General features: G+C 34.1%; 2 protein-coding genes across 2 annotated transcripts; both read right to left on the bottom strand.

Annotated features, from left to right (window-relative positions):
• LOC132545622 (ADP-ribosylation factor 2-like) lies at positions 1-27,825 on the bottom strand. Its single transcript, XM_060209321.1, has 9 exons — positions 27,686-27,825; positions 15,158-15,349; positions 14,821-14,931; positions 13,902-14,026; positions 13,252-13,414; positions 8,033-8,149; positions 5,850-5,969; positions 4,914-5,038; positions 1-2,610 (listed from the first exon to the last, which is right to left on the bottom strand). The coding sequence occupies exons 2-9, from the start codon at positions 15,303-15,305 to the stop codon at positions 2,449-2,451; spliced, it is 1,071 nt and encodes a 356-aa protein (XP_060065304.1). The 5' UTR covers positions 15,306-15,349; positions 27,686-27,825; the 3' UTR covers positions 1-2,448.
• On the bottom strand, positions 20,297-24,375 carry LOC132545631 (ADP-ribosylation factor 1). Its single transcript, XM_060209332.1, has 4 exons — positions 24,228-24,375; positions 23,373-23,483; positions 21,615-21,739; positions 20,297-20,461 (listed from the first exon to the last, which is right to left on the bottom strand). The coding sequence occupies exons 1-4, from the start codon at positions 24,373-24,375 to the stop codon at positions 20,297-20,299; spliced, it is 549 nt and encodes a 182-aa protein (XP_060065315.1).
• Positions 27,826-27,857: the final 32 nt, after the last annotated feature.

A 27,857-nucleotide genomic window follows, 5' to 3' on the forward strand; every position in this document is an offset into this window, starting at 1 on the left:
TTTGATCACGTGATGTTTATTCTTTCTTTACAATTTCACTTTCTTACAAAACAAGAGATCCCAGAGGGATCTTGGCGCCCACCATTTGAGGATCAATTTTCAGTTCTTGAAGATTTTTTTTTTGTTTGTTACAGGTGTTGTAAATGTTCATGAACTGGTCTTCATTGAATGTACTCAATGATGGCACAAGATATTTTTATTAAGCACCTATTAGCAAATATCATTTGAAAAAGATCCCAAAGTATTATTAGATAGCAGTCAGTTACAGGTGGATAATGGACAATATGCTTGTGCTGTATTACTGTCGACATCCAAGATGGCTGCCTGTGGGCCACCTTGATTTCAAATCAGTCCAATAAAGGTACAATGCACAACTAGGGACCAAGGAAAACAAATATCTATGAAATATCAGAAGGATCCATCCTGGACTTCCTCAGATATAGCAGTAACAAGATTTTACTCTCAAAATCCGAGATGGCTGCCTGTCAACCATCTTGATTTCGGATCAGTCCAAAAAGGTATAATGCACAACTTGGAACCAAAAGGAACCTGCATATAAAATTTGAGAAAGATCCATCCAGTACTTTCCAAGAAATAGCAGTAACAAACTTTTACATTCAAAATCCAAGATGGCCACCTGTCCGCCATCTTGAATTCGAATCAGTCCAAAAAAGGTACAATGCACAACTAGGGACCAAGGGGAAACTGCATATGGAATTTGAGAAAGATCCATCCAGTACTTTCCAAGAAATAGCAGTAATAAACTTTTACTTCCAAAATCCAAGATGGCCACCTGTCGGCCATCTTGAATTCGAATCAGTCCAAAAAACGTACAATGCACAACTAGGGACCAAGGGGAAACTGCATATGAAATTTGAGAAAGATCCATCCTGTACTTTTCCAGAAATAGCGGTAACAAGAATTGTTTACGGACGGACGGACGGACGACGGACCAGGGACGCAGGGCGATTTGAATAACCCACCATCTATTTGAATAGATGGTGGGCTAACAAAAAATATAAACGGTTTGATAACTGAGTTGGCCCTCCCAGACAACCTGTGTTTTCTCTAGGACCAAAACATCTTATACATAATGTTAAACACTATGGTAGTGATATCATTTAACATGACAAAAGAGAGGGTACCAATGAATAAAATTCTTAATCATGAAACAAGAAATCTCAGTCTAACAATCGTGTGAGAATCTTCTACACCAACTACACACGGTGAATTCTCTTACCTTTCTTTTTTTCAGGTTATTGGTTTTCTAAGACTGTATGGACATTTGATAAATTCAAATTCTATTTAATATATGATAAAATAAAAAGCAGATAAAATGTACAAGAAAATCAGACTTAATTTGTCAATGTGCAAATACAATACATTATAATATATCCTGCACGACCATTTAATTTTCCAAGCATTCACACTGGCTGTATAATATACATCATAATCCCTTACATCAGTCATTCTCACATAAATCTGAGTGCTCTACATTTTGATGTCGGACTGATCACATTGGTCCTTTATAATCATGGAATGAGGAACATCTTCTAAAAGATGAACATTGAATTTGGAAAGTGAAACCACCAATTTTAATATCAAATCTTTATTTATTGTTCAGGATTTATTTTGTATAGCAATATTTCATTAAACATTTCATTAAACTAGTTACAATGCCATGGTGATACTGAAATATGAAGCATTTTTATCTGGTGTAAGGAAGAAAGCATGAATACAGATATACTGGTTCTGCATGATGAGTTATAAATAAACTGGAAATCAGACAGGTTCCATTGATATTTGGTTTACAGCAGGAAACCTCTTCATATTCCTTACCATGCCAACATATCAAGGCAGACACCCACTAGCTCATATATAATATTACCACCATTCACCACAACATGACAACAATGACAGCACAGGATTTCAATTATAATATATACACAAGATAGAAAGCTGTGTTCATTACAAAAATCTGACACAGAAAAGACCTAGGCATTGGACATATCTCCAAGCCACATCATCTCGGACATACAGGAAACAGAAAAATCTCATAACGTCATACTTGTTCATTAGTAACTATCCTGGCATTTGAAAAGACACTAGGTGTTTGTTGAAGGCAACTAAAATACATAAAGCTCATGTTTTAAACCCAAATAAAAAATCTGAAATCTTAACATATTAATAGCAGCATTTTTTACACGATTTGTTCTTCCAAAAAATTTCTTTCATCTTTTGCAACATCAAAATTCATATTATGGTGTGAAAAACAACATTCCTCTAGCCAAAAATAGTATTTTTCATCCTCAAATTCTAGAAATTAAGTAAAGAAATTGTGAGACTTTTCAGTCGCTGTAGAAAGTCATTCAATAGAACAGCTTTCCCAATTGTATAACACATTCTAACAAAATTGTGTTACACATCCCTGCCAAAGTTTATCTTTTATCACTTGGCAGACTTGAGCTGATTGGATAACCAGTCAAGTCCTTCATAAAGACCATCACCACTTGTTGCACACGTTGCTTGAATGTACCAGTTCCTGTTCCTTAGGCTGTGGAGTCCAAGCTTGTCAGTGATTTCTGCTGCATTCATGGCGTTTGGCAGATCCTGTTAAGAATTCAAAATTTCTCAGAATCTTTCCTTATACAGACAACACTATTATGAGGTGGTTCAACATTAGAAATTTAATGAAAAAACACATATTGTGCAGCTGTCAAAGTTTCCTTGTTGGAACTAGGCCACTGTATATGAACTTTGCAGAACAAACAAGTCAGTCTATAACCATGTAGTGTCTATGTAAGTATATCTCCAAGCAAAGACATTGTCTATTACTATATAGTGTCTATGTAAGTATATCTCCAAGCAAAGACATTGTCTATATCTTAGTGTCTATGTAAGTATATCTCCAAGCAAAGACATCGTCTATTAATATATCTATAGTGTCTATGTAAGTATATCTCCAAGCAAAGACATCGTCTATTACTATATCTATAGTGTCTATGTAAGTATATCTCCAAGCAAAGACATCATCTATTACTATATCTATAGTGTCTATGTAAGTATATCTCCAAGCAAAGACATCGTCTATTACTATATCTATAGTGTCTATGTAAGTATATCTCCAAGCAAAGACATCGTCTATTACTATATAGTGTCTATGTAAGTATATCTCCAAGCAAAGACATCGTCTATTACTATATCTATAGTGTCTATGTAAGTATATCTCCAAGCAAAGACATTGTCTATTACTATATAGTGTCTATGTAAGTATATCTCCAAGCAAAGACATCGTCTATTACTATATCTATAGTGTCTATGTAAGTATATCTCCAAGCAAAGACATCGTCTATTACTATATCTATAGTGTCTATGTAAGTATATCTCCAAGCAAAGACATCATCTATTACTATATCTATAGTGTCTATGTAAGTATATCTCCAAGCAAAGACATTGTCTATTACTATATAGTGTCTATGTAAGTATATCTCCAAGCAAAGACATCGTCTATTACAATATCTATAGTGTCTATGTAAGTATATCTCCAAGCAAAGACATTGTCTATTACTATATAGTGTCTATGTAAGTATATCTCCAAGCAAAGACATTGTCTATTACTATATAGTGTCTATGTAAGTATATCTCCAAGCAAAGACATTGTCTATTACTATATATTGTCTATGTAAGTATATCTCCAAGCAAAACAGACATCCAAGCAAAGACATCGTCTATTACTATATAGTGTCTATGTAAGTATATCTCCAAGCAAAGACATTGTCTATTACTATATAGTGTCTATGTAAGTATATCTCCAAGCAAAGACATCGTCTATTACTATATCTATAGTGTCTATGTAAGTATATCTCCAAGCAAAGACATCGTCTATATCTATATCTACTGTGATTTTCTAATCATGGCTGCCGGAAACCAAAGGAAAAAATGGTAACAAGCCTGCTCATGCTGATTGATAAAAATTCTAGTTTGTCAGAGACACATTTGTTTATTTACTGATATACATGTATTTTTACCATCAAGTTTGATTTGATTCTATTTTACAGTTACACACTTAAGGAGCTGTACATGAAAAGTTATGCTCAGTGACGTTGCTGCAGCCTTCACCTTTGCTCAACACACCTCAGTGGTGTCAATGTTATATCAATGTAGAATGTTCACGAGAACGTATTTATTGGGTTTTATTTTGAAATATTATTCACGGGACTTGTTACTCTTAGGGATATAAATGTGAGTACAATATTTGTATTACTTTAGGTAATTCACTAAGTTATGTGTGTGAGAGTGGGTGTGTACCCAAATGTGTGCTGCAGTTCAATGACGAGTGTTTTACATTACATTTTTTTGTTTTATATTCATACTTATCACTGTTTATTTAAATGAAAGACACTGTCAGTTTATAAATTTACAAAATATTTTCTTATTACTTATTCATTCATGTTGAATATTTCATTTGGTCCTGTTGACTCTGACTTAACCGTGTTATACTGTAATTCATATTTCATTGCTATTGTTTTGCAATTGACTGAAAATTTACTAAAACTGCAGACATATTTGAACGCTGATGGAAATTTGTGGACTATCATGCCCTTCTCAGATTGAACTATACCTCTTCTAGAAATGCAGAAACACAAGGTTACATGAAAAAAGCAAAGCATTGGGACAGACAAAACTTCAAAATGTCCAGACATTTAGAGCTAACATCATATGGCAGGTTTGGAATGTCTCGATGAAGGAAATATCAGTTTTATATCAATACCAGAAAAAATAAGACATATGATTACAACAAATCAGGATGAGTCATTGTTCAGGGGAGAGAAATGATGACAAGTTTTGTGAATGCCAAATCAAATCATTCATAAAATTTGTGGCATTTCATACAACAAATAGTTTGGACTAACCTGTTTGTTAGCAAATACTAACAGAACTGCATCCCTGAGTTCATCCTCATTTAACATCCTCGTCAACTCCTCTCTAGCTTCCCCTACCCTTTCCCTGTCGTTGCTGTCCACCACAAATATCAAACCTGATGACAAAACAATTGATACATTTTGTTAAATCTTGTTTCTTATATAGGATCATTATTTTCAATTTTTCTGTTTAATTCATATTTTAACTTAATATGTGTGTAAAGTTGTTTTCAATATGCAAAATGTAAATGTTATTCATATAGTATTCAGGTTTAAAATATACAAAGAATAAAATATTCATTGATACTTGATGTGAAGTTGTAGGTTTTTAATGAGTATATGAAGTGTCTTACCTTGAGTATGTGAAGTGTCTTACTTTATTGTGAAGTGTTTTACCTGGAGTATGTGAAGTGTCTTACCTTGAGTATGTGAAGTGTCTTACTTTATTGTGAAGTGTTTTACCTTGAGTATGTGAAGTGTTTTACCTTGAGTATGTGAAGTGTCTTACCTTGAGTATGTGAAGTGTTTTACCTTTTTGTCAAGTGTTTTACCTGGAGTATGTGAAGTGTTTTACCTTGAGTATGTGAAGTGTTTTACCTTATTGTGAAGTGTTTTACCTTGAGTATGTGAAGTGTTTTACCTTGAGTATGTGAAGTGTCTTACCTTGAGTATGTGAAGTGTTTTACCTTATTGTGAAGTATTTTACCTTATTGTGAAGTGTTTTACCTGGAGTATGTGAAGTGTTTTACCTTATTGTGAAGTGTCTTACCTTGAGTATGCGAAGTGTCTTACCTTATTGTGAAGTATTTTACCTGAGTATGTGAAGTGTCTTACCTTGAGTATGTGAATTCTTTTTACCTTGAGTATGTGAAGTGTTTTACCTTGAGTATGTGAAGTGTCTTACCTTGAGTATGTGAAGTGTCTTACCTTGTGTATTTTGGAAGTAATGTCTCCACAATGGCCGAATCTTGTCCTGACCACCAACGTCCCACACTGTGAAGCTGATGTTTTTGTATTCTACAGTCTCAACATTGAAACCTGGAGATGAAATAAAAAGATATTATTGTCTGAAACAAGAGATCCCAGAGGGATCTTGGCGCCCACCATTTGAGGATCTGTTTTCAGTTCTTGAAGATTTTTTTTTGTTTGTTACAGGTGTTGTAAATGTTCATGAACTGGTCTTCATTGAATGTACTAAATGATGGCACAAGATATTTTTATTAAGCACCTATTAGCAAATATCATTTGAAAAAGATCCCAAAGTATTATTAGACAGCAGTCAGTTACAGGTGGATAATGGATAATATGCTTGTGCTGTATTACTATCGACATCCAAGATGGCTGCCTGTGGGCCATCTTGAATTCGAATCAGTCCAAAAACGGTACAATGCACAACTAGGGACCAAGGGAAACCAATATCTATGAAATATCAGAAGGACCCATCCTGGACTTCCTCAGATATAGCAGTAACAAGATTTTACTCTCAAAATCCAAGATGGCCACCTGTCCGCCATCTTGAATTCGAATCTGTCCAAAAAAGGTACAATGCACAACTTGGAACCAAAGGGAACCTGCATATGAAATTTGAGAAAGATCCATCAAGTACTTTCCAAGAAATAGCAGTAACAAACTTTTACATCCAAAATCCAAGATGGCCACCTGTCCGCCATCTTGAATTCGAATCTGTCCAAAAAAGGTACAATGCACAACTAGGGACCAAGGGGAAACTGCATATGAAATTTGAGAAAGATCCATCCAGCACTTTCCAAGAAATAGCAGTAACAAACTTTTACATCCAAAATCAAAGATGGTCACCTGTCGGCCATCTTGAATTCGAATCAGTCCAAAAAAGGTACAATGCACAACTAGGGACTAAGGGGAAACTGCATATGAAATTTGAGAAAGATCCATCCAGTACTTTCCAAGAAATAGCGGTAACAAACTTTTACTTCCAAAATCCAAGATGGCCACCTGTCCGCCATCTTGAATTCGAATCAGTCCAAAAAAGGTACAATGCACAATCTAGGGACCAAGGGGAACCTGCATATGAAATTTGAGAAATATCCATCCAGTACTTTTCCAGAAATAGCGGTAACAAACTTTTACTTCCAAAATCCAAGATGGTCACCTGTCGGCCATCTTGAATGCGAATCAGTTCAAAAAAGGTACAATGCACAACTAGGGACCAAGGGGAACCTGCATATGAAATTTGAGAAAGATCCATACAGTACTTTTCCAGAAATAGCGGTAACAAGAATTGTTTGCACAACGGACGGAACCTGCGGTACTTTTCCAGAAATAGCGGTAACAAACTTTTACGGACCACGGACACAAGGCGATTTGAATAACCCACCATCTATTTGAATAGATGGTGGGCTAAAAAGAATATTCCTAATGATATTTATTATTACTGGGTACGTGCTACGCTTGAAAATACTCTTGTCTCCTACTTTTTACTGTATATCTCCTTAAAAATACAGGTACAACTACTTAGTTATCTATTCCACAATATCAATGGCAATAATGTTAAATGCTTTACATAGTTAATTTTATACAAGAGTACAAACTTTGTACATGGGTATGAATCAAGAGCAATAACTCTACACATTGAGCAAAGACAATGGTACTAAGTCTGCCAATTGTAGGTATGTGAGAGCACTGTCCACTCATCACTAGGCTAGACAACTTAATTATTCATTGTCAAAAGTAAAACTTAATGAGCAGACCCAAACTTTCTTTCCAAAAACCTAGGAATGACGTAACTTTTCAGCTGATGTCTTACAAAATAATTCACTAACAGCATAAATAGTTAACATAAGAAATTACAGAGTATCCTACTGTTAGATGTCAACTTCCTTCTTGTTACAGTTTTAAGAATCTTCCTTAACCAAGGAAAACTGCTATAGAAAAGCATTACGAATTTGGAAAAAACTTATATTGATCGAAATTTCCTGAACATATTCAATGATTTCCTGCAAGCAATTGTAAGTGAAGGAAAATGCCATAAGTTAAGGAAGATTTGTGTGACTGGGGCCTGCTATTTCAGATTGACTATTGCGTCCATCTATCTTTCCAGGGGAGAAAAGACTGATTTGTTACAAATAACTTACCTATAGTTGGAATTGTTGTAACTATTTCTCCAAGCTTCAGTTTATACAGGATTGTAGTTTTACCAGCCGCATCCAAACCAACCATTAATATCCTCATCTCTTTTTTGCCAAACAGGCCTTTAAAAAGGTTTGTAAACATATTCCCCATGATTGCTTCTTAGTAGATGTACTTGGTTCCTAAAAGTCTTGGTTACAATCTGAAACACACAAAACAATACATACCCTATTAATTGTTCTAGTATTCTGCTGTGTAAAGTTTCGTAGGATTTCACATTTGGCTTTTGGGCTTAAAGGCACTGTAAACACAAGAGGCCCAGAGGGCCTGTATCGCTCACCTATATCTTTATGACCAACAGTATTATATCTCTGCATATGTTTCACATTTGACCCCTATGACCTGGGTCAAGGTCATTTCTTTTTGCAAACTTTCTTGGACTTCACAAAAGGAACATGCTTGCCAAATAAAATGATTCTAGGCTTTTCAATATTTCAGAAGAAATTATTAAAATGTCACCTGTGACCTTGCAGATTGGTCAAGGTAATTTCTTTTAGCAAACTTTATAGGACACCATAAGAGGAACATAGTAGCCTAATATAATGATTCTAGGCCTTCCTGTATTTGGGGAGAAGTTGTTTAAAGGTTTTAACAAATTTGACTTCTGCGACCTTGACTATGGGTCAAGGTCATTTCTTTTCGCAAACTTTGTTGGGTTTTATCAGAAGAACCTTCCAGCCTAATATAATGATTGTAAGCCTTCCAGTATTTTGGAAGAAGTCATTTAAATGTTTTAACACATTTGACCTCTGTGACCTTGAATATGGGTCAAGGTTATTTTTTTTGCAAACTTTGTTGGGCTTCAACAAAGTAACCTCTTAGCAATATATAATGATTCTAGGCATTCTGGTATTTTGGAAAAAGTTGTTTAAAGGTTTTAACACATTTGACCTATGTGACCTTGAATATGGGTCAAGGCCATTTCTTTTTGCAAACATTGTTGGGCTTCATCAAACCAACCTTCCAGCCAAATACGATAACTCTATGCCTTTCGGTATTTCAGATGAAGTTGTTTAAATGAAAAGTTGACGGACGGACGGATGGATTAAGCGATATGGCATAACCTGACTTGGCCCTTTGGGTCTGGTGAGCTAAAAATGAGCAAGGACTCACATAACTTTACCTCTGGGCTCACCTTTGATGATTTATTTTCCTTTCAAATCAGTTGAGGTTTTAAGTTAAGATAAGATATGATGAGACACCTTAAACAAACTCATTTCAAAAGTAGTATAAATGTTTTGACTAATGACAACCAAAATTAGGTGTAGAAATTACAGGAACAAAATGAAATCTGTATACAATTTTGTATATAAATAGGGGTGTTTTTCATTTTTCTTACATATTTTTCACCATAAGACCTTTATTTCACTTGAAAATATCATACTCCAATCCCAGACAAAGTTCATTTTGCTGTGTTTAGGGATAGTTAATTCCCTTCTATAAAGACTGACAAAAACTCCTCACTTCCTCATAGATAAATTTTTAACACTGCTGATGAGGATGTTATTTTTCTTATTCCAATTCTTAAATTTCATGCTCACATTGTCATGCTAATGCATGTAATACCCCAAACCAAATACTTTGAAAACATACCATTTTGTACCTTTTTCCGAAAAACTTACCATTTGGTAACTTTTTCTATAACACATACCGTTTGGTACCTTTTTCTATAACACATACCGTTTTGTACCTTTTTCTATAACACATACCGTTTTGTACCTTTTTTCTATAACACATACCATTTTGTACCTTTTCTATAACACATACCATTTTGTACCTTTTTCTACATAAAAAAGTCATTGGTGTTTGCCCTCTACCGGAACTTCCCCTAGCAGTCTCTGTTCACTTTGGCTCTGATTGTCGCATACATTTCTGCAGGAGGGTCCTTCCTGATAGAGCTACATTAATCCCTGCTAACAGGGAGATGATTACACACAAAATAAACACTTCTCACTTATATTACATCTACATATTTATTTCTGTCACAAACTACATTTTTAAAACTCTTTACACCTCTAGCTTAATAATCACAAACTCATTATGCACTTATAAAATGTAAGATTGGATTAACTTATAGAAACAAAATATGTAAACTGTAAAGACAAAACTTGATACAAAATTCTAACTTAATTGGGTCAGAGGTCATCTTTTAAAGGGATGACCTTTTACACAGCTACTCCTCCTAATCACTAATAGTGTAAATATTGGGTATATTACACGGGATCCCAGAGGGATCTTGACACCCAATGATGTTTGAACTTTTTTGTTCTTTGAAAATAGGATCTTTTCCCTTCTTTTGTCTGTTTTTCTCTTAATCATGAAATTCATAAAGTCCTCTTAAAAAATAATGAAAATATTGATTACAAAACTGATAAATCTAAAATGGTCACGTGTCAGCAATATTTGTCTGTCTGATCAGTCAAAAAATGAAAAGGGACCAAGACTATAGGTATCTACATGTGAAATTTATGAATGATCCATGCTGTATTTCAGAAATAGCTCTAATGAACTTTCATTGTCAAAATCCAAGAAGACTGCCGGTCATTTTGTTTTCCTAGTCCTAAAATAGTAAAGGCACAATTAGGGACCAAAGGAAACCTACATACAGAATTTGAGGAAGATCCATTCAGTGCTTCTGAAAAAATGGTGATAACAACTTTCTAGAGCAAGTCTCAAGAAGGCCACCTGTCAACCATTTTGTTTTTCTGCTCTTCAAATATTCAAATGAAACTTGAGAGAGATCCATTCCATACTTCTTAAGAAATAGCAATAACATAATCTTACAGATTGGTGACAGACCTGGAATGTAGAGCAATATGAATAGCCTCCAATCTGATAATGGTGTGCCATTAATAAGAAAGGTTAATGCACAATCTCTTGATACTGAAGATGTGAAGTAATTTCTCATAGAAGGTACATGACTTAAAGGATAGCATAGAATGAACTTAACACTTCCATCACAAAATCCAGGTTCCATTTTGTTTGGTAAACATTAAAATTCACATACACAAGGAACTGAATTACATTAAACTACATTTTGATTTTCTATTCAAAATGGACAGCTTCAAAATATTTGAATGTGTTATTGGGAATGTTAAAAAGTTAAACAACTTTAGCTTTTATCAGTGTATTCATATATACAATAAGCTTTCATGTGAGAACTTTTAACAATAAATTCAATTACTTTGTCAACAAGTGTTTCTCACAGTTGAAGATTTCTTAAACTCACTCTCAAGTAAATTTCATTATACATTGATTTTTTTTCGAGCTGAACCAAATTTAATTTCCTTGTTGTACATACAGGGAGGGGATGGGGGTGGGGGTGGGGCATCAGATATCAATGGCATGGTATTTAACCTGTAACAATTTCAAAGGGACAATATACAAATTCAGACATAAAATCAGGGGGTGGGCTTATTACAGGACTCAGGGGGTAGTTAAGTATTTGCTGGTATTTCTTCCAAACCTGCAATAAACATTAGTGGACTAATCCAGGAAAAGGAATAATTCATAGATATGGCAATAGGTATTGAACGAAAAACACCATGAAAAGATACCTAAATATTAATCATATTCACAGTTATCTCCCTTTAATACAACTTTGATATACAATTCACTGATCATATTGAAGTGTATCATATGTTATGTATTGTCTTTGTAGCTGAGATAACTTCAACCTTATTTTTATACAAGAAAAGGCCCAATGAACCTGTATCATTTACCTGCTGTATAGTGTGTTGCTATGTTAGATTAATTCTGACAAACTTGAAAGCCTGCTGTACAGTGTGTTGCAATGCTAGATTAATTCTGACAAACTTGAAAGCCTGCTGTATAGTGTGTTGCTATGCTAGATTAATTCTGACAAACTTGAAAGCCTGCTGTATAGTGTGTTGCTATGCTAGATTAATTGACAAACTTGAAAGCCTGCTGTACAGTGTGTTGCTATGCTAGATTAATTGACAAACTTGAAAGTCTGCTGTATAGTGTGTTGCTATGCTAGATTAATTCTGACAGACTTGAAAGACTGCTGTACAGTTTGTTGCTATGCTAGATTAATTCTGACAAACTTGAAAGCCTGCTGTATAGTGTGTTGCTATACTAGATTAATTCTGACAAACTTGAAAGCTTGCTGTATAGTGTGTTGCTATGCTAGATTAATCATGACAGACTTGAAAGCCTGCTGTATAGCGTGTTAATCTGCTAGATTAATTATGACAGACTTGAAAGCTTGCTGTATAGTGTGTTGCTATGCTAGATTAATTCTGACAAACTTGAAAGCTTACTGTATAGTTTGTTGCAATGCTAGATTAATTATGACAGACTTGAAAGCCTGCTGTATAGCGTGTTGCTATGCTAGATTAATTATGACAGACTTGAAAGCCTGTCACCTTAAAATCCTATATCGAGATACAGATCAAGATCATTTTATAACCATTTTTACCGTGAATAAACATTAAAAAATAAAAAAAATACACACTTCTACTTTGCTGAAGGAGGAGGTGGGTTACTAAACGTTTTTGTCCTGATACAATGTAACAGTTCTTTCAAAAAAATTACAACCTTGGTTCCATCAATGTTTCAGACAAGCAGGGTTCCATCATTGATAATTCCTACTTCTTATAACAAATACTCAATTTTACATGGACATCAATGAGAACATCAAATATACTATGTTCTGTTCTCTTTTTGTCTTTCTATTTAATTTCAAGTTTAACAAACTTGCTCTGTAGTTGAACTTACAATACCGTCCTGCACTAGATCAATGCTCACCACCACTCTTTAGTATTAAAAGTCCTCAGGATGTGGCAATTTACACACTCATCCCGACTGTTTCTTTTTTTTTCTTTAATTTTTCTAAGCATCTTTTTTAAAATATGTCTATTAAGTCTTAAGTTTAATCTTTCTTTATTCCATCCTAAATTAATAATAGTGTAAATGTAACCAATATCCTGAGTTGTACTCAAATCCAATTGTTAGTACTATAGATCTTATTAAAAGCACAGAAATAGGGCATACCAGTTATCTCTAACATTCATACTCATACTACACAATCCAACAATATAATCCATTCATACACAGTCAAATCTCTGTATAAATTACACCATGACTAAACACTCATTTTCACATTACAAGAGACTTAACATACAAATTCAGTTTTGTTTTTATTTGCCAGCATTCTTAAGCTGATTGGATAACCAGTCAAGTCCTTCATAAAGACCATCACCGCTTGTTGCACACGTTGATTGAATGTACCAGTTCCTGTTACGAAGCGTTGACAGACCTAGATTTTCTGTGATATTGTTTGCCGCCATAGCATTTGGTAAGTCCTGAAGAAAGAATAATTAACAAAACTGTATTCAATTGAAAAAATAAGGTTTGTATATTTAATTGATAATTTACACTGATTACATTCGCTAAAATAATCACTACTGTTGGCAGTGATGGAAGCAAGCTGGTGGCTTACTGTGGAAGAAAACAGAGTATCTGGGAAAAAAAAAACATGTGGTCTGGAAGGTGACCCCATATATTTGTACATCCTTTTCAGGGATCAAACCCTACACAGCGAGATGAAAGGCAAGTGAGTTACCTGTGTGCCGCCCGACCACTTTATTGAAATAAGGTCTGTATCTATTGATCTTGCTGTGCTTTCTTTAATGCCTTGACAAAGCTTTTTATGGAGTCATTTTATTATATACATGCTTGTCTAGATTTATGCCTGAAATGTTACTTTGAAAGTGCTTACAAACTGTCTGAATATATAGGGTTCTTGTATCTGAAGTGATGGGACTTGAATCAGTAATATATATTACAAACCTGTTTATTGGCAAACACCAGAAGTACTGCATCTCTCAATTCATCCTCGTGAATCATCCTCATCAACTCTTCTCTAGCTTCACCAATTCGCTCTCTATCATTGCTATCCACCACAAATATCAGCCCTATCAACATAAGAATCATGAGGTACAGCTTTTCTGTAATTTGCATCGCAAGTCAACAAATGACTTCTAATTCAACGTAAGTGGGTGGGCTTATTATGGGTCAACCAAACAATATTTGTTTAGGCAGGACAATTGACAGGTGTGCACTATTTGCTAAATCAATATGTTGTCACATTTTTGTTTTAATCCCCTTTTTCCTACAATGTACACTGATCTAGCATTAATGTAATATCAATTTGTATAGCAAGTTAACTGCCTGTAGACATTTGTATTTTTTTCAATAAATTGTGACATTATTACTAAACAGTTGGTGATATTACTTGGGAATTTCCATATATTCAGTCAGTATACAAAATGTCTTGCTTTATGTATGTAAGGAGTCCTCCCTTGTGTACTGTGAAGTGTCTTACCTTGTGTACTGTGAAGTGTCTTACCCTGTGTACTGTGAAGTGTCTTACCCTGTGTACTGTGAAGTGTCTTACCTTGTGTAATGTGAAGTGTCTTACCTTGTGTACTGTGAAGTGTCTTACCCTGTGTATTGTGAAGTGTCTTACCTTGTGTACTGTGAAGTGTCTTACCCTGTGTACTGTGAAGTGTCTTACCTTGTGTAATGTGAAGTGTCTTACCTTGTGTACTGTGAAGTGTCTTACCCTGTGTATTGTGAAGTGTCTTACCTTGTGTACTGTGAAGTGTCTTACCCTGTGTACTGTGAAGTGTCTTACCCTGTGTACAGTGAAGTGTCTTACCCTGTGTACTGTGAAGTGTCTTACCCCGTGTATTGTGAAGTGTCTTACCTTGAGTATTTTGGAAGTAATGTCTCCACAATGGCCGAATCTTGTCCTGACCACCAACGTCCCACACTGTGAAGCTGATGTTTTTGTATTCTACAGTCTCAACATTGAAACCTGCAAAATCATGAATCAAAAATACTGATCATAAAATCTTTAAAACAACTCCAAAATTTTATATAATGATAAAGGCAGTTTCAAGTAGCAAAAAAGGACAATGAAATTGATTCAAATTTCCATCTTTCTACAAGATATATTTTCCCAATGACAATAGAGGTAAAGACTGGTCAGGTGATTTGTCTGACATAGTGGTTTGATTTATTCCATCTGGGACAGAACTTACCTATAGTTGGAATTGTTGTAACTATTTCTCCAAGCTTCAGTTTATACAGGATTGTAGTTTTACCAGCCGCATCCAAACCAACCATTAATATCCTCATCTCTTTTTTGCCAAAGAGTGAGCTAAACAGCTTTCCAAACATATTCCCCATCTTTAATATTTAGCAATGCTTCACTTTGTTTGGAAGATGATAACCTGTAATATGAGAGAATCAAACTTGGATTATGTTTATTAATTACATCAGTGCAGATATATATATAATTCCACAAAATATTGTAAGATCAGAGAGAAAAACATCTCTACTTTCAATAAAGTTTCAGGCCCAATAGACAAATCAGGAACTGATGTTACAGCCCTTCTAATGAAAAACTCTCACAACAAAAATATCCTATGATGCAGATGAGGACAAGAGGTTATATTTAGTACAGTTAGGTCAATGAAATGATTCCTGGTTTATGAAAGTATTTCCATAAAACAACAGTACACACTGACCATGAATTAAGTAATTTCTTAATGTGACGTTTTCCTTCTCTAATAACCAAACTTTTAATAAGCCATATTAAGCTAAAGACGTTTTAAGATATGATGGCTCACACCTAGATCATATTCATCTGATAATGTTTACAATCATAACACTGTTATTACAGGTCATGTTAGGAGGGATTAGATATTTTCAAGACCAGGTCAATCTCAAACTGATATCGTCAACTAAAAAAAGGCTTCCGTTTTCTGTGTTTTGTTTTTCTTCCTATTTTTCTTCCTTTCTTTTATCATAACAAGTTTTTTTACATTCTGCTTCTTATACTTTGAAGTATGGATAATTTGTGTTTTTCCTCCTCCTTGAGTTTCAAAACAGACAATTTTGAAGTTTGATCTGTTTGATTTCTCAAAGAGAATTATGCATTTTCATATCTATGTCCAAATTCAAAACTGTTAATATCACAACTAATAGGAAAGAACACAAATATAACAATGAAAACAAACTAGGTAAAAAAGCTTATAAATATTAATACATATGCAATAATACAACCATGGTTTAAGAACATAGGAAAGCATGCTGCACAAGTGACTATCAACATATTAGGCATTTTCACCAAGCGATAATGCATACATTTAGCCAAGAAACATCATGTTTCAGGCTTTTTGACAATCAGTTTTTTTAAACTCCAGCCAATTTAACATCTATGTTCAGAATTTTTCTAGAGGCAAAATGTGCTATAAAACCAGTTGAATAAGTGCTAAATAATTTTGATACAAATATCTATCTGTTGTAGGGACTTAACAATATTTTCTGTTGATATCTTTCATGTAACCAAGTACTGGTAAAGCCTTCACAACTAATTCAATAACCTTTCCATTTGGTAAATTGAACATCATAATTATGTTGCATAAGATAGGTTTTTGAATACAGTATTTTACGAGATAAATGTATTTAACTTAATTTATCATAATCATTTAAATTTCTGAAAACCACAGCAAAATTCAGCTTATTAAAATAAAATGAAAATTGTACACATTATGATTAACCTATATTCATACCAGAAAGTTTAACAATTGAAACAACCCTGATATATAGTTCAAGGGTATATAACTTTAATAGGGATTCAAGCACTACTAACCTGATCAAGATGTGAGGGAAAGTATCGGATCTTCTCCACAATGCGATGATAATCTTTCGCGAGTTTTCAGCATCACTCCTCTCAAAAGAAAACTGGTTGTCGATTTTTCTGCTTGAAAATGTCTTATTGTTAAATGCTCTCGAATTAGATATTTGGTTTACTGGTGAAAATGCCTCAAAAACCAAACTCTTGCACAAAAGCATTGTGGAATAGGTGTGAAACCATAACTCAAAATAAAGACAGCACATTGGAAAATAAAATACAGCAAAGTGCAACGACATAAATATGTATGAAAACTATACAGTAAATACAGCTTAAACTACAATGTGTATCAGTTATTTAGCACAAACAATGTATATCATCTTTGGTATCACAGACTATATGATTCCATCAGTAGAACAGCCTTGTGATACTGGTTTTCATCATTTTGAAAATAAAATCACTGGTCACACACATATAAAAAACGTAAAAAAGAAGGGTCTATTATACAACCCTAAATCAAATGTACAGTGTATGATACTGAATCAAAGAAATGATAAATGAGAGAATTTCCACATCGGTGCAATCTCCATGCACTAGTGACAACCTTTAAAATACTCAAGTATATGAGCACATTTTTTACTTCTGACTAAAGTCCGATTTTATACAGTTAGAGAGATATGGTGATTTAATGTCTTCCCACCCCATCCAGATTGTTACTTTCTACTGCATTTGTAATATTGCCTCAATTTTAGATTTAATCTTACACTGGAAATGCAAGTTCTTGAAACATCTAGTAATCCTATCATAACAACCTGCATATATATTTTCACTAGAACTGTATTGTTATGTATTAGAAACTAGGGGTGGGGACAGAGATAAGTTGTTAATCTCTTGATATCTAGCAAAACTATTAAGTTATGAGATGGTGATCTCAATGGCTTCAAAGATGTAATCTGTTCTGGGGTGGGATCAGACCCCAGGACAAATTACTATTTATGATTGTGTTTATCTCCTGATGCTCAGTAATGCTATAGTTATTCAGTGGGGATCACAACTGTTTCAAAGAACCAAAGATCCGAATGAATTGTTGATGTACAATGCAATGATATGAAAATGAACTAAATCTACTTAGAGGGTTAGATTTTCCCTGTTGAACCCTGCTATCTGGCCACAGAGGGCAGAATCTGACGCTTTATACAAAACTCATTTCCTTTTACCCAAGCATGCTCCAGACCAATTTTGGATGATATCCTGCAACACCTGAAGAACAAGATAGATTTTAAAGAAATTGATTGATTTTCTCTACTGCCCCTCTGACCCCAGGTGCACCAGATGCACCATTTACATAAAATTAGTTCCCCTTTCTCCAACGATGCTTTTCACCAAATTTGATTGAAACATCCACTCAGTGGTTCATGAAAAGTTGCAATATATAGTGAAAGTTGACCGACACTGTAGTATCTCTATAGCTCAACTGGCCCAAAGGCAAACAAAAACAAAAAAATCAAACAACAGTATTACTGAAATGAGTTTATTTTTCACTATTCACATTATCATATACAATCATATGTATCACATAAAAACACTGTGTGTCCAACAGTGTATCTGTTGTCTCACATCTTGAATGACTTTTTCTGTTAAACAGCACTACTTGCAGAATGGGATATGAAAAATCTTAACTTAACCTATGGAAGAACCAGCTTCTCCAATTTCCATGTCTAGTTGCATATGCACATCAAAATGAAATGCTATGTTCATTTTTCCTAATAAAGCTTTACCAATATAGACCAAACACAGGCAACTGCATGCGAACACTTTTGGCAGGCAAATGAATATTGAAATACATTTGAAGCAGCAATCTGATGTTCAGTTCAATATCTTAAAATTAAAATGTTAACTGACAGTGCACACTGATAAATGACAGTGAATATGTGTTTGAAACCTATGTGTACTCTACTAGTCTGCATGTGTGATTTACAATTAAAACCAAGAAAACATACTATCAATTCATATCCATATATTACAACAATAGGACCAGAAATTAAAGCATGTATCAATTGGTTTTTTGTAAGTGTTTATAAAACTGGCATTGAATCAGTAGTGTTACAATAAAGCTTTCAACCATTTTAGAGTTTCACATCAAGAAATCAACTAGATTAGCAAAGACATTATCATGATGGTTGGATTTGAGCAGGAACTCAGTCTTGTATCTGGGTACTGAATTTATTGATCTAATGGGTAGTTAATGAAATATGGGAACTGCCATACCTCCACACAATTTAGTTCTGAAGCAGTCATAAATGATGACTTTTGACTATGTTACCAGAAATATAATACTAAAATAGAATTTTCGATACTTTTGTGAATGAAAAAGCATTTTTGAACAACCATTAGAATTTCAAGGTCTGGATAAATTACAACACTGAAAAACTTTTCATTTGAAGTCACCATAAACATTAACAGCCTATCATAACAAACCCTTCGTCTTTACAACTTGCATGGGTTAGCAATCAATTCTTCATTGTCTATTCAATATCATTCACAATGTAAAGTTGACTTTTTCAAACATAATACTATCACTACAAAATAATGTACCCAAAAACTCAATACATACCACCATATATATAACATTAAAGATGATAAAATTTGCAATGTATATAAAATAGTGGTAAGCTGTTTTCTAAATCAAAGAGATGCCTACCAATTTTGATACAAGAATATTGTAAACTGCTTTCAGAGTCTTTCTTTCCAGTTGTTACTTAGTGAAACAATGCTCAAATATGAGTAACATCCAACAGACTTTTATTACAACATGAAGCATACATTTATATACTTAAAAAACCCAGTGATTATTATCATCCATGACAGATTAACCTTACTACCCCAACATAAATACCCTCTAATCAACATCAGTGGTGAAACTGTTACTTCTGCACATCATACATGTAAACAACACTTTAATGATACCAATAACAAAAGCTAACCAAAATGTAGTTATTTTCAGGAAAGACTCGTTTTATATGTCCGATTATCAATTTTAATTCTAATTGACTTAAATTGTTAACATCTGATTGGAAATATTTGATTTGTTGTAAATTCAGTTTACAGCAGCAGCAGCAACAATAACAACACAAGAAAGCATTAAAATATTGGAATGTCATCAACATACCATCTGAAAATTGTTTGCTTACATGGTATACTTATTATCTATGATTTGGCAAAAACATTCCATTTTTTTAAAAACAGATACTGATACTGAAGATGTTACTATGTGTTAGTTTCTTCTAGCAGAATAAATTTGGCCCAATTAAGGTCCAGTGTGTAGAAGATAACCACTTCAAAAGTAATACAACACATGCAGGAGAGGTACAGTATGCGCATGGAAAAATCTCTCCTTTGAGTCCTCCTCATGATAAACATCTCCAATTAATTGACCAGACAATGGCCCCATCTCTAAATGAACCTTTGTTCAGAACACAAATGAACGTCTGTCCTGAACATATCTGAACTAACAATTTGAAATGTCTTAAAAAGGATTCTTCTACGAATTATTTTTCTTTAGTTCATTAGCCACCCAGTCAAGTCCTTCATAAAGACCATCGCCGCTGGTGGCACATGTTGATTGAATGTACCATCTACGTCCTCGTAGATTTTGCAGTCCAAGCTTGTCTGTCAGCTCTGTGGCCGTCATAGCATTGGGCAGATCCTTGGTAGAGGAAAGATAAAAATTTCTTTGATCATCATTGTTGATGGGACAGATAATAAAAATGGGGCAAGGCCACAATTGGCCGAGTTGAGGGATGCGTGCAATGTTATATGGTATTTATAAGACAGTTAAGGGTGTTTCATTTGTTGAGTATGTAGGATACTTGTTATAAGAGAGAAAGTTTGGTTGTATTTTATGAATTGGTGCAGAAGAAGGGCATTTGAAGAAAGAAGTATCATCCATTTTTGATTCGGAGATATTAAAAAGATAGACAATGGACATCTTGGGCCCCAAGGTGATTTGTATGTGGAATTTCATAAAGATTCTTGTAGTAGTTTCTGAGAAACTGTTATAACAAGAGAAAATTCAGAAATGGACAACAGATGATGGACCACGGACGACTGGTGATTTGATCAGCCCACTATGGATGGTGGGCTAGGAACAGCTTCTTTCTTATCTCTGTACTGTAAAGTGTTTTTATTTGGCGGGGGTTATATTTTGCTATATTCGCAATTTGCTTTCAAAGCACGGATTTAAAACTTCTGTTAAAATTATGATAATAGGTCAGTTGTAATTGCTGTCAATTATTATATATGTTGTATAATGCAAATTTTCGATTCCGCAAATAAGCTCCAGAAAGAAAAGCATGAAATTTTGACACCGCAATATTAACTCACTTTACAGTATTTTGACGTCATAACCTGATATTGAATTTGAGTACCATGAAACTATTATAGAAAATAATTCAGTGAAACATTGCTGTACACAATTTAATATTGGTATTGTAATACTACTCCCTGCCAAACTGTGGAAAATGACTATGTTCCAATGCCCAGAAAATCCAGAAAAATGTCTGGAATGAATCCATAATAGGAGGTGCACATCTTCCAACATATATTTAAACATCCTACAAAGTTTCAAGCTTCTCCATCAAAAACTCTAGGAGTTGATTCTACAAAACTGGTACACCTTTTCCCCGCCCGCCCGACATTCACCATACTATAACCCGGCCAAAAATAAGGTACATATTTCTGGTTTAATTCATTTAGTAATGCAAATTTTACACAAAGTTGAGGGTTTAACATTTTTGTAAATTGAGAAGTTTTTAATGTATAAAAATATAGGTATTTTTCTGTTAAAAGCTGTGGATTACCTGTTTATTTGCAAATACTAATAAGACTGCATCCCTGAGTTCGTCTTCATTAAGCATACGATTGAGTTCTTCCCTTGCTTCTCCTACTCGTTCTCTATCGTTACTGTCCACAACAAATATCAAACCTGTCAAAAATAAAAGATATATACAATCACTACACAACTTTCATGTAATCCTAGGAATACCTAATAACAGATCAAGAATGTATATTTTTAGTGAAATTGAGGCACATCTTTTGTCCAGTCATAAATAAAACAAATTCTCACAATTTTTTATGAATCCTATAATTACATGTATTTTTGGACTTCCAATGATGGAAAAGTACGACTGTATCTTGATATAAAGAAGTCTTTATGTAATAAATGCCCTGTTTCACTAACTTGGATATTAGTCACTTAACCCCTTAGATAGCAAAGGTGAATGGGCAGGTTCTTACATCACTACTGCCTTTCTCTATTGATGCCCATTAAGAGTTAAAATGGTTATATTAATATAGTTATAGGTTATCCAGAAATTAAGCCCAGAGGGGCGGGGACACCGCCAAGGATCAGTTCTTGCATTATAAATATGTTAATCTCTTGATGCCCAGTATTGCTATATATGGTTTAGGGTTGGAGATCTCCACTGTTCAAAAACTATTACCCAGAAACTAAGTCCCTTGATGAAGGCACACCCCAGAGCCAATTTTTTACATCACAATTGAATTATCTCTTATTGCCTATAATGCTACATATGGTTATGGGGTGGGGATCTCAACGGTTTCAAAGATATAACCCAGAAATTAAGTCCAGAGCCCCACCCAATGGCCAGTTCTTACATCATGAATATGTTTTTCTCTTGATGCCCATCTTTGCTATATATAGTTATGGGGTGGGGATCTCAGCTGTTTCAATAATAACACATTTCCCCTATTGAGCCCCTCTCCTCCTGCCCTAGGGGCCCAAAGACCCATCATTTTTACAAAATTGGATCCCCTTCACCCAAACATGCTACAGACAAAATTTGGACAAAATCATTCATAAAGGAAGAGAATGATTTAAAAGAATTTGCTCTATTTCCCTTATTGGGACCTGTTCCTCCTACCCAAGGACCCCCACCCCCACCCCAAAACCCATCATTTATACAAAATTGATTTCCTTTTACCAAAACATCCTTCAAACCACGAGAAACAGGGTTATAAAGAATTTGCTCTATTTTTTCTATTGAGCCATGCTCCTTCCCCACCCACTTAAAAATCATCAATGCACTAATGAACTCAAACTTTCATGAAAGAGCAAAATCATGTTGATCATGAGCTATCCCTGGAAACTGGGATTTGGAAAATTTAACAATATAAATAGTGATATTAGCACAATCAATGAGGGCCCAGATAAATGTGCATTAAGTCCGTGCCTTCTAAGTTCTTCCCCAGGTTGTGAAATTCTCTAATTCTTAAAGTCTCTAAAAAATTGAAAAAAGAGCATCAACACATCTTCCAGCAGATGCTGAAGGTTGCCAATAGCCATTAGATAAGATCCTCTAAACATCATGCAATTAATCATCTCTGTAAATTGTAGAGTAATAAGTTTGTTTTTTATCATATAGTGTTACATTTCCTCTATTTCCTGTTATTATCATGTGTATCACAAAGCATCTTATATCCAGTATAGAGAAGTGTCTTACATTGTGTATTATGAACTGTCTTACCCTATGTATTATGAAGTGTCTTACCTTGTGTACAGTGAAGTGTCTTACCCTGTGTATTGTGAAGTGTCTTACCTTGTGTATTTTGGAAGTAATGTCTCCACAATGGCCGAATCTTGTCCTGACCACCAACGTCCCACACTGTGAAGCTGATGTTTTTGTATTCTACAGTCTCAACATTGAAACCTGGAGATGGAATAAAAAGATATTGTTGTCTGAAAAAAGAATATTCCTAATGATACTTATTATTACTGGGTACGTGCTACGCTTGAAAATACTCTTGTCTCCTTAAAAATACAGGTACAACTACGTAGTTATCTATTCCACAATATCAATGGCAATAATGTTAAATGCTTTACATAGTTAATTTTATACAAGAGTACAAACTTTGTACATGGGTATGAATCAAGAGCAATAACTCTACACATTGAGCAAAGAAAATGGTACTACATCTGCCAATTGTAGGTATGTGAGAGCACTGTCCACTCATCACTAGGCTAGACAACTTAATTATTCATTGTCAAAAGTAAAACTTAATGAGCAGACCCAAACTTTCTTTCCAAAAACCTAGGAATGACGTATCTTTTCAGCTGATGTCTTACAAAATAATTCACTAACAGCATAAATAGTTAACATAAGAAATTACAGAGTATCCTACTGTTAGATGTCAACTTCCTTCTTGTTACAGTTTTAAGAATCTTCCTTAACCAAGGAAAACTGCTATAGAAAAGCATTACGAATTTGGAAAAAACTTATATTGATCGAAATTTCCTGAACATATTCAATGATTTCCTGCAAGCAATTGTAAATGAAGGAAAATGCCATAAGTTAAGGAAGATTCGTGTGACTGGGGCCTGCTATTTCAGATTGACTATTGCGTCCATCTATCTTTCCAGGGGAGAAAAGACTGATTTGTTACAAATAACTTACCTATAGTTGGAATTGTTGTAACTATTTCTCCAAGCTTCAGTTTATACAGGATTGTAGTTTTACCAGCCGCATCCAAACCAACCATTAATATCCTCATCTCTTTTTTGCCAAACAGGCCTTTCAAAACGTTTGCAAACATATTCCCCATGATTGCTTCTTAGTAGATATATTCAACAGATGAAGGCCTTATTTATGATCTGGAAAATTAAGAAAATCAAAACACATGTAGCTACGTACTATATGCATTATTTCCTTTTACATTAGTAATTATATATTGAAGTCACCAAAAATCATAAAAAGTCTCTTTCCCACATTTGATTGCTTAAAACCTGTTACCTATATTTAACACTTTGCATGTAAATATATTATCACTTTTGATAACTTAAAACCTATATCAAAATAACTGTGAGTGATATCAAATGTTAAGAAATCATGAACATGACATGTACAACAAAATTTAGCTCAATTTTAGCAAACAAACATTTTTTAAAAGAAATTATCTAAAGAAAACCAAAACAAACCACAACCACATAAAGGAAGCAACATACATTTTATACAAGCTCTAGAATAAAATACCAGAGATTTCATCTTCAAAAATTTCTTATACTATTATATCACATTTGCAAGTAGCATTGAAAGAAAATAGATTTAGAAAAGACACCAAAGTACCCAGAACCCTTATTCAGTTGTAGGAATCTTTTCATACATGCTTTTGTAAACCATTGTCAGAATGTGGATTTACCTCCTCTCTTGCCTCAGACAACTGAATATTACATGTACAATATATATATTAGTTTGCTACCAGTCTAAAAGCCAACAAAATGCAGCACAATATTCTTTAGATCACTTATACTAGTGAAACTGCCCTTATCAAAATGTACTTTTTTCTCCAGAACAGCCATCAAACATTTCAGTAAACCATATTGGAAGCTGTGTTAATTATGGAAAAGTTTTAAGTAATTTAAGATTAGTTTTCTTCTACATTGATTAATTTGTTTTCCAGGGATTAATGTAGGTTTAATCAGGTTGAAGGAGTTACTTCCCTTTTTAAATATGGAATTGTAGAGAAAGGCACTTAAGTTAAATGCAGGGTATAAAATATGTACAATAATTTAGGAGGGAAAAGTAATACCTTCATTCCTAGATGTATTAATTGTGATGAAAAAAAAAATTTTTGTTGAACATAATGTAAATAGATAACACCAACTAATTACATTCGAACACAAATGTGTCATTTCTTTCGAAAGAACTTAAAAGATTACAAGAAAAATCTTTACTGGATTTATCTTGTAAAATGTGGTTTGAGAATTAGTATCATTTCTTAATAGCCTAGATTAATCCCTTTTGAAACACAGGTACTTACCAAAATTAACAATAAGTCCAGAAAACGGCAGCTTAGGCTTGTTGTCAACGATTCTGAGAAGTTATGTCTTCTATAAATACATCAACTGTAAATTACGTATTCGGATGTAGCGTAAACGTTTCTCAGCTAGATCAAGCGAACTTGGCCAGGCACATGCGTGCAAATACAGAAAACCGTGCAATAATCTCGACTTTTTTGTTTCGCAGGAATGGGCACTGTATATATAGATAACAATTTCATTCAAATATTTCAGAAGACGTAAACACATAACAATAATATATATAAATAGCAACACAATATTTATCAAAAGCACAAGAGGGTCAAATTTTGTGAGACATGTATTAGCCTTTGTCAAAGCTATTTTGAATCCTTTAAGTTGCTGCCACAGTGACCAATGTTAAAACACCCAATATTCAGTTATCTGAGGCAAAGTGTAAAATCCAAGACCTTATCATAATACAGGTCCTTCAGAAGCAAATAAAAAACATCAGGACCATAACGTTTTTTTGGAGAGGACACCACATGGAATTTGGATGATTAGTAATCTATTGACAATCAATTAGATAAGCAATGAAAGGGAGAAAACTCAATTAAACAGCCTTAATACCAAGGAACTTGACAGATGAATTAAAGAATTCATACATGTAATTTCACATTTTAATACAAATTTATAAGCCCAAACTCAGTATGCCTATGTACAGTAACTAGCTTTCATTATTTCAGCTGACAAAAAATGACGTTGCAAGTAGTTTTGTTTCCTTCGATTAATTGCGAGGATAACATTTTAAAACCATTTTTCTGGGACTGTTCACAAATCAGACATCATAGACAAATTTATCAATTTAAAAAGCTATGTACTGTATTCATATGTTCACTATAATACCTCAAAGCCATGTACATATAACATGGTTTACATTATTGGTCAAATATTTTTTTACAGGATATAAATCAAATGCAGCAAAGTTTAATATATAGTTTACCATATGACTTTAATCAGGCTGACAGGTCTTATTATATAAAAAGAATTCAGATAAGAAAAATTGTCTTGTATATTCCATTCAGGAACTGTAAGGGGTGAAACTCCAGATATGCATCTACATCAGAAGCAAATATGGTCGACTACATTGAAATCAAAAATAAAATAAAATGGCTCCCTTGTATCTGTAGTACATGAAGGAGGCCGAAATAATTGTATTGGGCAGTTTTTCCTTAGCACCCCCCCCCCCCCCCCCCCATTTTTTTCAAGGAACATAACATGTCATTACATGCTTTTCACATGGTAGTTGATTTTGTATATATTTTTTCATTTATCTTAATTTGGCTCTCTCTGAATTTAAAGTTAACATATTAATGAAATATTTCATACCATTCAGGTAGAATTCAACGCGTAAATGCGTCTACAGTCCTGTACACAGAAAGCCCACATATTTGATTCAACACATCATCCAATATTACTCCCACATTTACTTACACTGCTTCCATTCCATAACGCCATGATTGATATTTTAATCAGTATTTGATATTTTGATCAGTTAAATGTCCGTGTACATGACATGTTTTGGATAAAGACGCTTAAAAATAAGTGTTGATTCATGGTTTACAAAACCACCTTTTCATATTCTGCATTGTCACAAAATATTTCGTCCTCAAGGCCTAAAGTAAACTGAAAATCAGACCACTGAATAGGTTTCAATTGCGTGATTAAAGTTCTGGATAAGAAATACATATCATATTAATTTCACTGACATAAATCCAATATCATCATGCGGTATAACAACACCCTACAACAATCATTCCTGTCTCCCAGTTTTGTCATTTGAAAATCATTACGCCGGTTTTTGTCCAGCACTTTATTCATGTCCGCCAATAAGCCAGACGCAGACGTATTTCACTCCTGTTTGAGTAATTATATAAAGGTTCAATATAATTCATACCAAATTTCACACGATAATTACTAGGCCTAAACATTTTACCTTAACTGAAGACAAAAGGATAAATTTCCACACCCTCGATTGTCGAAATAGCACAAAACCGGAAGCTATGCCAAATTAAACGATATTACTGTGATAATTTCATCATTTCAAAGTCATTTTACCTGTTCCTAAAAGAGTTTCAACTCCCTCTGAATGTCCGTGTCTTAAAGGCGTTCATACAGACATGAACAATATAATGTCGCCCAGTCGCGTGGTTTGACAGTACTGAGACAACACAAAATGGCGGACGTGGAAAGAGAGTTCGTTGCATGCCACGTCAATTCCTAGGCAATA

The sequence above is a fragment of the Ylistrum balloti genome, unplaced genomic scaffold (assembly GCF_031769215.1).
Source record: "Ylistrum balloti isolate Yb309-2 unplaced genomic scaffold, AGI_CSIRO_Ybal_v1 Utg369598, whole genome shotgun sequence".
NCBI lineage: Eukaryota > Metazoa > Mollusca > Bivalvia > Pectinida > Pectinidae > Ylistrum > Ylistrum balloti.